The 9,281-nt window shown below is 42.8% G+C and overlaps 1 protein-coding gene across 1 annotated transcript; it reads left to right on the top strand.

Moving 5' to 3' along the window:
* The first annotated feature begins 7,794 nt into the window (after nt 1–7,794).
* On the top strand, nt 7,795–8,720 carry LOC125533907. The gene is made up of 2 exons (XM_048697235.1): nt 7,795–8,331; nt 8,424–8,720. The coding sequence occupies exons 1-2, from the start codon at nt 7,795–7,797 to the stop codon at nt 8,718–8,720; spliced, it is 834 nt and encodes a 277-aa protein (XP_048553192.1).
* The last annotated feature ends 561 nt before the right edge of the window (nt 8,721–9,281 follow it).

The raw sequence follows: 9,281 nt of genomic DNA, 5'->3' as shown, positions 1-9,281 counted from the left end.
CGTCGGTGCTCAACCTGTTGGTTTCTTTGCGAGAGGACTTTCCCCCATGATTCTTGTTTGTTTCTTGCGACCATACATACGATACGCCGGTGAGGACGCATACATCTGCAGATGTGCTACGCACAAGTGATAGCAATTAATTAATTTCTTCATCTGAGGCGCCGTCGTTTCGCAACCTGTTGGTGTTCGTTTGATGATGATGCATACCACCAGTGGATTTCTTTCTTTATTAGTCGAGACGCCAAGACCTCTTGACAGTTGATATTTCTTTCCTCCTCCGTTCTCCAATCTCCATGACGCATGCTCTGATCGCCCGGTCCGGTCGCACAAGAGCTGAGAGAGGCAGGCTTCTTTCTAATTTTGTCTGGACGTACGTTCTCATCGGGATCAGAGAAGATCAAGCTGACATGCGCTCTCTCCATGCTTTATTCTCTTTTTTCTGCTCTTTTCCCTTGCCATTGGAAGTTGTTGGTCTTGGCGTTTCTTTTACACGTACGCGTGCCATGCATGATCAATGCAAGCAGTTGTACGATCACGCTGGTCTCTCTCTTCTTGTTCGGTCTTCGGTTGGTAGTGCTCTCCTGCACCTGCAGTACTTCCCTGCCCTGACATGCTTTTGCTTTGCTCCGCCTTCTCTTTTTGGTGATCTTTCTCTGGACGATCTCCTGATGCTGTGAACGCCCGCCCGATTGATTCGCGGCGAGATTAATTTCTCAAGAGCTGAGAGGCATTATTTGTGGTTTTCATCCCGTTTCCAGAATTTTCTACCTCTCACGTATTGTTTTTGGCCAATGATGCATAAATACTCCGACTCTCCCCATGCGGAAAACCTTTAACATCGCTGAGGCATTCACTAATTTCATCTGAACCCTTGAGTTTTTCTTCTCTTTTTTCTGGATGATCTCTTCTTCTTACCTCAGTGATGCAAACTGTGAAAGACCTGATGCTCTGACCGCCCGATTAATTGATTCGCGGCGAGATTAACTTTACGACAGCTGAGAGGCATTTGCTCTTTGTTTCCTTCATGTTAGCGTCCTGCATTTCTTTGGTAACATGTCACGGTGGCAGCTTTGATGCCTACGAGCCAAGAAATGGTCTTCTGGACGTACCAGATGTCACGGTGTACGTTTCCAGAATTCTCTCCTCTCACGTACGTACCATTATTTTCATCCTGCCTATGATGCACAAAATCATGAATAAGTAAAATACTCTGACTTGTCCCATGCGGAGAACTTTTAACGTCGCTGAGGCATTCACTAGTTTACTTTGCACCCATGAGTTTTTCTTCTTCTGTCTGTGCTTTCTATCATCTTGATCCGAGAAGATCAACCTGACGTGCGCTCTGTCCATGGCGGGGCTGGCTCCTTTTCCCTTGCCTCCCCGTGCTGGTGCTTTGGATGGGTTCCATGTTCCTCGAATCATCATGCATGGTGATCTCTTTCTTGTTAGGGTTCTGCCCTCCCTTCCTTCCCTTGGTCTTCCTTCTCTTTTTCGTTGGCTTTTCTATTGAACGATCTCTTCTTCTTACTCCTCAATGATGTCAGGGTGGCAGCCACTGCCTGCCTGCCTGCCTGCCTGCTGTGTTACGCGCCAAGAAATGAGCAGGCACCAGAAACGTCCATCTACAGTTGCTTTTACTCATCTGTTTTTCTCTCTCCCATTGGATTTAGTTTCCTTTGGCCGTGCCAATGATGCTTAAATACATGAATAAGTAAAATACTCCGACTCTCCCCGTGCGGAAAACTTTTTATATTAATTTGAACCCTTGTTTTTCTTCTTCGATCTGTATGCGCTTTCTGTCCAGTTTTCCCAATCTGAGGTGCACGACGGACCGTCGTTTACTACGGCGTCGTTCCGATTTTTCGCTTAGATGTGCCGATGATGTGGTCATGTAGTTTGAACCAGTGGGGAATCTTCTTCTCTCCGCCGGCACAATTTCTGAGATGTAGGCTGCTTCCTTCTTTTTTGTCAGGACGGTGGCATTGGGATCAGAGAAGATCAACCTACTGCAGCCAGGCTGCGTTCTGTTCATCATGCTTTATTCTCTTTTTCTGTCCCTCGTGCTGCCAGGGCTATCTGTCTTTTTGCCTTGCCCTACTCCCCTCTTTTTCTGTGTCCCATTCGATTTTAGTTTCCTTTGACCGTGCCAATGATGCATAAATACATGAATAAGTAAAATACTCCGACTCTTCCCATGCGGAAAACTTTCAACATTGCTTTGGCATTCACTAATTTAATTTGCTCCCTTGAGCTTTTCCTCCTCTGTACTTTCTATCCAGTTTCCTTAACTTCTTTTTACCAAAAAGAGGCTACTGAGTACTGTCTGGATAGTCCAAATTAATTAACTTCTGATGAAGTGTCCTTAGCGGGTTGATCCTGGCTAGTATGTGAAAATGCAATGACATATCTGAGACTTCTTTGAATGCTTCCATGAATTATCTTTTGTTATCTTGGCCGTTGATGTATTTTGTTCTGTATCGCACTGATGTGCCACATCGAAGATAACAATACACTGAGGCCATTCAAGCATCTGACATATATTCCACCAGTAGTGCCGTTCTGATTAAGTTGCCTGTGATATGTGTAGTTTGAACTAGTGCTTACCTTCCTTCATTTGGTGCTTGTTCTGTTTTTTTTTCATGGACGAACTCTTCTTACTAGTCCCTCGATGCTCTTACTAGTCCCCTAAGAACTTACTCTTTGAGAATTTCTAAAATAGGCCAATGATTAGAGATACAATCCAACCTTGAATCAATGTGCTGTTCATTGGTATGAGAAGACGTTTACATGACTAAATGAGGCGTCAAATACATATGTTGCTTAACCTTGATTCCTTCAGTATGCATGGCCGTGCTATAAGAGTTGTAATTTATGTTTCTCTGATGGGTAATATTGTTCAATTTCGTTTTGGTGCTGAAATTCTGTACAAAATTGGCCAAACTCTTGCTCTGTTTTTTATAAATGCTCTGTACAAAAATGTTCCTATGAATTGGACAGTTTGTTTTCTGAGTCATTCTTTCAGTTTTTCTTTTGCTCACGTCTCGCTGCTGAAACTGTGAAACCATTTTTGTTTTCCTTTTGTTGCATCGGCCAGTGATGGAACAGTGAATTCTACTGACAACTCTGACATGTGAGTTACCTGAAGTGCAAAATAAAACACTAATGCGTCTCTGAGGCCTTGTCCTTTTCTCAGTGATATTGGTTCTTGTTTTCGTGGAACTTACATTTAAACTTGAGCTACTCCTATTTGTATCCAAGTGACGTTTCTCTCTTTTGTTGATTTTCCTAAAACCTCTGCTGTACATTGGCCGACAAACTTGTGCTGTAAAACTAAAACTGTACATTGCGTCAGGGGCGGACGCACGTGAGAGGTTGTGGGGGCAGCTGCCCCCACTCGATTTTCTTCTCCACCCGTACTGGATCGTGCCTATACCTTGTGTGCCCCCACTCAGCCCATTTTTCTGAAGAGTCAGCCCACCAAAGAATAAGAATTGCTGCAGCCCACAGCCTGCACTCGTTTGACACATTGCCTTCCTAACTCGATCGTAGATTTCTTGGCCTATTTCACTCATTGCCCTATAGCTCCAGTCTCGGCGTACACAAAGCCACGTGTGAGGCGGCTGCCCCACTTCGCCGCTCATGCGGTCGCGTAGACATCGGCTTGCCGCTGGCAATTACCGTCCGTCCCTCCTGGCCTTGTGCGACGGCGTCCCATCTCTAAATCCCGATTGTGCAATTCTCTAATTTTAATTTTTTTTAGATCAATTCTCTAATTTTAATTGACATCGCGGTAAGCTGTATAACTCATATTTTCTTCTACTTTCAATATTTTTTTGTGCTTGCTATCTTAAAAATCATGTTTGTCTACCAACTTATTACCAATTGGGGTGGTTAGGCTAGTTGGAAAAAAAATTGAAACATGTACATTTTAGTATGCAGCTTTTTACTAGACGAGTAAAATAGGCTAATCAGGACATGAAAACAGCAATTCAATTCAGATGATCTATTGATATTTCCTAGTTCCTTAGCACACTTCATCTTCATGTAAGATGTATGATAGTTTGGCAATTCATTTAACATTTTCACTTTTGATAGTGGAAAGATTGTTTTCCCAAAACTAACAATTTTTTGGCACTTAATTGATTTGAACAAGCTTAGTTCCATTTAAAAGGGAAATGATTGCATATTACAATCCCAATCAGCAGGAGAATATAAGAAGAAATTCCATTGTGTTTCATTGTATATATGATAGCGGTGAAAGATAGCCTTGGGAGAAAACATAAGGTGATGTGCTAAAACTCCTTCTCTTCTATGATACCGATTCCTTCAATATTTCCATTCTCCCTTGATTTTATAATGTTTTTTTCTTGCTGGTTCTTTGTTAGATTGTTAGAACAATATTTTAGCGTTCTTCATTGCAACTTTGGCACAAAGATATTTTCAAATTGATGTAAGCATTTTTTGTCTCAAATAGTTAGTTTTCTTTCACTTTTCAATGAAATTCGCTACCATGTGGAGAATGGAGTGATTATACCAAGGTTTTAGTTTATATGGATGCTTATTTTGTTGGTATATGGCCATATATTTTTGCCCCCTCTCAAGTTTTTTCCTGGGTCCGCCCCTGCATTGCGTAGGCCGTGGGCAACCTGTTCTTCTCTTTGCCGTACTAGTGTTCTTGTTCAGTTGTCTTTGTTGGTTTGCGTCCCTGGCAAATTGGGTACCCGTGAACCATTTATAGGTCTAACTTCCTTACTCTCAATGACCATAGCGTGCTTATTTTGTTACGATTGGGCATTTGAGTAATTTGTGCAGTGTGGGCAGCTTTCATCTTTTGAATGAATTCAACTTCTCCACCTCACCAGGTTTCAAAATTTCAGCATTTGTAATTTTCTTAGGGGGCTGATGATGTGAAACACAGTTCAATTTGATCTAAGGGCCTAATATCTTGGCCCATTTTCAACATGTAATAAACTTCATTTCCCCTGAGGCCATAGATGAGAATACTTCTTTCAGTACCTTTTTGCTGATTAGTTCTGTCGCTGTTGAATGCTGAATTTTCTGTTAGTTGTTACAGTGGTAATTTGGATGTGCCGATGATGTTAGTTGACCTGTTTTTTGTTTGGATTAATTTGGATGTGCCGATGATGTGATGATGTAGTTTGAACCAGTGGCCGATGATGCATTACAAGTAAATATCTGGGAAACTTGTGCTGTAAATTGCTGAGTGTTTCGAATGAGTTGGTTTGTGCCGTGTTGGCAGCTTTGACCTCAAATCTTAAACCTTGAACCAATGCTGCATAACTTTGCGTATGCATGGCTGTGCTAGAAGAAAATTAATTTATCTTTCTGTGATGACCGAAGGACTGTTTGCTGCTGAAATTTTCTTCAATTGTAACCAGAATTACTCAGTGCTTAGAATATATTAGCAATAAATATTTTTGATTGGCCAGCAAGCTGACATATTAATATACTTATTCTGATGTTCAGAATGAGTGAACATAAATGAGAGAGTATGTTTATGAACAAAGTTGCTTTAGTTGTTTTCATAAGACTTTTGGTGATGTTAGAACAAATTCTATTTGTTTTCATAAAATTCTTCAAAAATGTAAGCTGATCAATTGTGGGCCTCCCCTTGATTATTTTTCATGGTTTGTCATTGAATATTAATTTTTCCCTGGAAAATAATGATATCAAGTAATTAGTGATTGTTCCCAAGTTTAAGCTTCCTTACTTGATCGATTAGCTAGCATTAAAAAAAAGTGATAATCCAGTGCAACGCTTGAATCTTATGGAATACGCAAGGTGCCGGCAGCTATCCTGGGAAGCTTATCGAAGACTACAGGCAGGCCTAGGAACAAGCTGGCCTGAGAGGGGAAAGACTGCTAACCTTTTTGCATGAAGCAAGATTAGGAGCCTATCCTGGAGGCCCTAATGAGCACTCGCTCTGTAACATCCGAAAATCTAATCTTGTAGCTGCTCATGTGTTTTCGTTTCCCAGATGCTGACTCCTGATCCAATACTCTGTAACTTTTTCTCAAGTATAATATAAGGATGATATGAATCACAGTTCGAAACTGAATCAACTACCAACTTAAACCATTGCAAATGAGGTAAATTTCATGGTATATGATGTCGAATAATAATGTTTTCTGCAAAAAAATGATTGAATAATCAGTGATCATTCCTATCTTTAATTGCATACATTTTTCAAGAATGCATCTTTCCGATGCAGAGGCCGGAGGATGTCCTCCTTTTCTAAAAAAAACATTTTTCAAGAATGGCCAAATTTTGAAGATTTTTTCAAGAATTGGTCTACCATTGTGTCATCCCTCGAAGAGGTGTGTGACATACGACGACTATATATCTAATCCAACTCGTAGAGCACTCGTGGGGTTTCTATACATATCCTGCCAAAATGGTGGCTGTCACAAAAACTAGTACTGCAATAGTTTGCTGGAAACCAGCTCGTGCCCCAGTGAGTTTCGTCGCGACTGAGGTTAACCTGCTCCTTGTCCTTACTCTTGAGACCAACAAACAATAAAGCACCTCTACTCTCAGCAAAAAAGAAAATGTCTAGTCTCTCGCTCCCTAAATTTGCCAGTTGAGAGTGTAGCCAACCACCCTCACCCTCGCTGCCGTGCCGTGATGATCCCCGTCGTCCGGATTTTGCCTGGTACAAAGCTCTAGCACACCATGATCTCGTGCACTAACAAGCGAGAGTGTTCCTTCTCCGGCGTCACACATAGAGGAGAGGTCGCGGCACTGGCAAACCACCGTCGACTTTGATTGGGATCTTTGTCAAAGAGACATATGTGTCATTCATGGTAACGCTTGTGTTGAGGATGTAGAATTCTGTATAGTCCCTGTACAACCAGTGCACAAACAAAGCCACGGGCGACGACGCCGGCACGTGGCCCACACAGTGAGGCTGGCAGCTCGGCTGCACTTGGTGGGCGCGCTCCAACTCCGTGTGGCAGAGGAATATATACACGCAGACACAGATCCAACATAATCCTTGTAAGTCACTAGCACTTGAAACGTGGACTGGTCTCTTGCAAATCCTGACTTCCAAAGACAGCGTGGTCCGCGCTGGTGAGAAGCCCTATGTGTGACGAGTGACGACCCATATATACATGGACTCATGGACGGACGCCCGACGCCAATGGTTCCATCGCCTTCTCCATGTCGTGGGAGGCTCTGCATTTCTGCTATGTGCTCTGGTTCGTTCTGTATAATAGACAGGGCAAGTTCTGGTATTGATATATGCAAGACGATCTGAACGCCCCAGCACCCTTAAAACTCACGAATATCCCGGAGGCAACTGGTGGTGTGGCATCTTTCCCGCATCACCTGCGCCAAGAAATGTAGAAGCAAGCTGTGGCTAGAGTTGGAGGTGGAGACGAAGCAGGAGAGGGGTAGTGGACGGGGCTTGGCTTCATCTCCGAGGTAAGTTTCCCTCTCCGATCCGATCGTCCTCACTCTACGGTAGACAATAAGAGGAGAAGGGCAGAGAGAACAAAAGTCTTGGAGAATACAACTCATGGACTTTGTAAGTTAGTATGCGTTTGTTTCTCTCTGAAGTCATTGTGTGCATGTAGGTAAAATGTCTTTTGAGTTGTTTGTTCATGTCATAAGGAAAACATGCCGCAGATGAAATTTCATGGATGGGAATTGTCCAGAAAATGCCACGCCATGTGGGGAAAGGGAAACATGGACAACAGCTTAATAGATTTCTTAAGTCTATGATGATACAGTGTAATGATACGTATCTGATACTTGTTTTCTAGCTACAGGATGTCATTCCCAGACGAATATCTGCTATTTCGCGCAGAAGGGAAGATCTGGAATGGACCTGATGGGGCGCAAGTGAGTCCCGATTGCCCCTTTGTGGTCAGGCAGGTGGCGAAGCTCAAGAACAAATCGTTCGAACAAGTGCGGCGCGCGATCCTGAAGAATTTTCAGTTGAATGAAGCCACGCACGACCTCACTTTGCAGCACATTCTGTATGTGAGGACCGATCCTTCCGCCCCTCCGTACAATGTTCTGATTGACATAGTAGGCGAGGAATCATGGAGGGCGTTTTTCAAGGTGGCGTGCCGCCATGTCCGCTCCTTCAAGCTCTTCGCCAAATGGACCGTCAAGAAGACAAGCTCTGCCTCCAATGCGACTGACAGCAATATCACAACAGTTCTAGACGAAGATCCCACCTTAACGGATGAATCCGATGATGGGAGCTGGCCGGCTTGCAAGCACGATAAGCCATGCACCATTGAAACTTCATGGGACCGACAAGACCCGGGGCGAAGGTTCTACCGCTGCCCCTTCTTCGCTGTGAGTTTTCTTAACTGAATTTTTATCAGGGCGTACCTCGTCTCTGAATGATTTGTGCTTCGATCCACAATGACACTTTTATTTCTTGTCAGAATCCTAAAGAAGACTGCAAATTCACCAAATGGTTGGACAAGAAGTTGCCTGAGAAGGCAAACGAACTCATAAACAAATACCAGGACACGGTTGATTCACTCCAGCAGCAAGTCGACAACCTCAAGTGTGAGCTTGAGGAACTCCGTCGCCGTCATCGGAAAAGATCCGTCGAAGAAATTGTTGTCAGTCATGGAGACAAGTGCCCCTGTGGCAAGAGCATGTGCGAGCTAACTTGTCGCGGCCGGGAGAAACAGACACGCCCAAGCCAAACTCCAAGATTGGCCAGGGACAGTTAGTCGCCAATATGCAGAGTGGTTTGTAGTTTCAGGTGTTATTGTACATTGTATTTTCAGCTGATCATTAGCCATCATGCTCTGCAAATGTGATATGTGATATAAATAGTTATATCTGTTAGGTATTGCGAACCGTTTGTCACAAGATTTGAATGTGATTGGTAAGAGATGTGACATCATATGTGCATAAAAAATGATTCATGCCCACAAACAAAAGTATAAAGATAATGTTGGTCCCTCAACTCTACGTACACTGCATATTATTGATCTCTTATGGCCGCATGCATCATTCTGATGCAGAGGCCGGGGGATAACCTCCTTTTTGAAAAAAAATATTATTGGTCTCTGAATTATCAAATTCATTTGGCTTCGATCCCCTAGCCTACTTAACTGAAAGTTGTTTTTATGATGACGTCATGGCTGGTTTTGCCCAGTTAGCACAAAATTTAAGAAGAAACAGATTTTTGAGTGTAAATTAAAAATCAAAACATTAACAAGGAAAATCAAGAGAATTTGAATATTGAAGAAAAAAATAAAAAAGGAAAATGACATGAAAACTAGAAA

The sequence above is a fragment of the Triticum urartu genome, chromosome 2 (assembly GCF_003073215.2).
Source record: "Triticum urartu cultivar G1812 chromosome 2, Tu2.1, whole genome shotgun sequence".
Lineage (NCBI taxonomy): Eukaryota > Viridiplantae > Streptophyta > Magnoliopsida > Poales > Poaceae > Triticum > Triticum urartu.
Note: the sequence above shows the minus strand (reverse complement) of the source record. Positions and strands in the feature narration are given on the sequence as shown.

What these genes read in the sequence shown, in the direction of transcription:
- LOC125533907 (XM_048697235.1), top strand. Translation starts at nt 7,795, where the DNA reads ATGTCATTCCCAGACGAATATCTGCTATTTCGCGCAGAAGGGAAGATC. An exon ending in ACCGCTGCCCCTTCTTCGCT is followed by an intron (nt 8,332 to 8,423) that starts GTGAGTTTTCTT and finishes ATTTCTTGTCAG; the next exon opens with AATCCTAAAGAAGACTGCAA.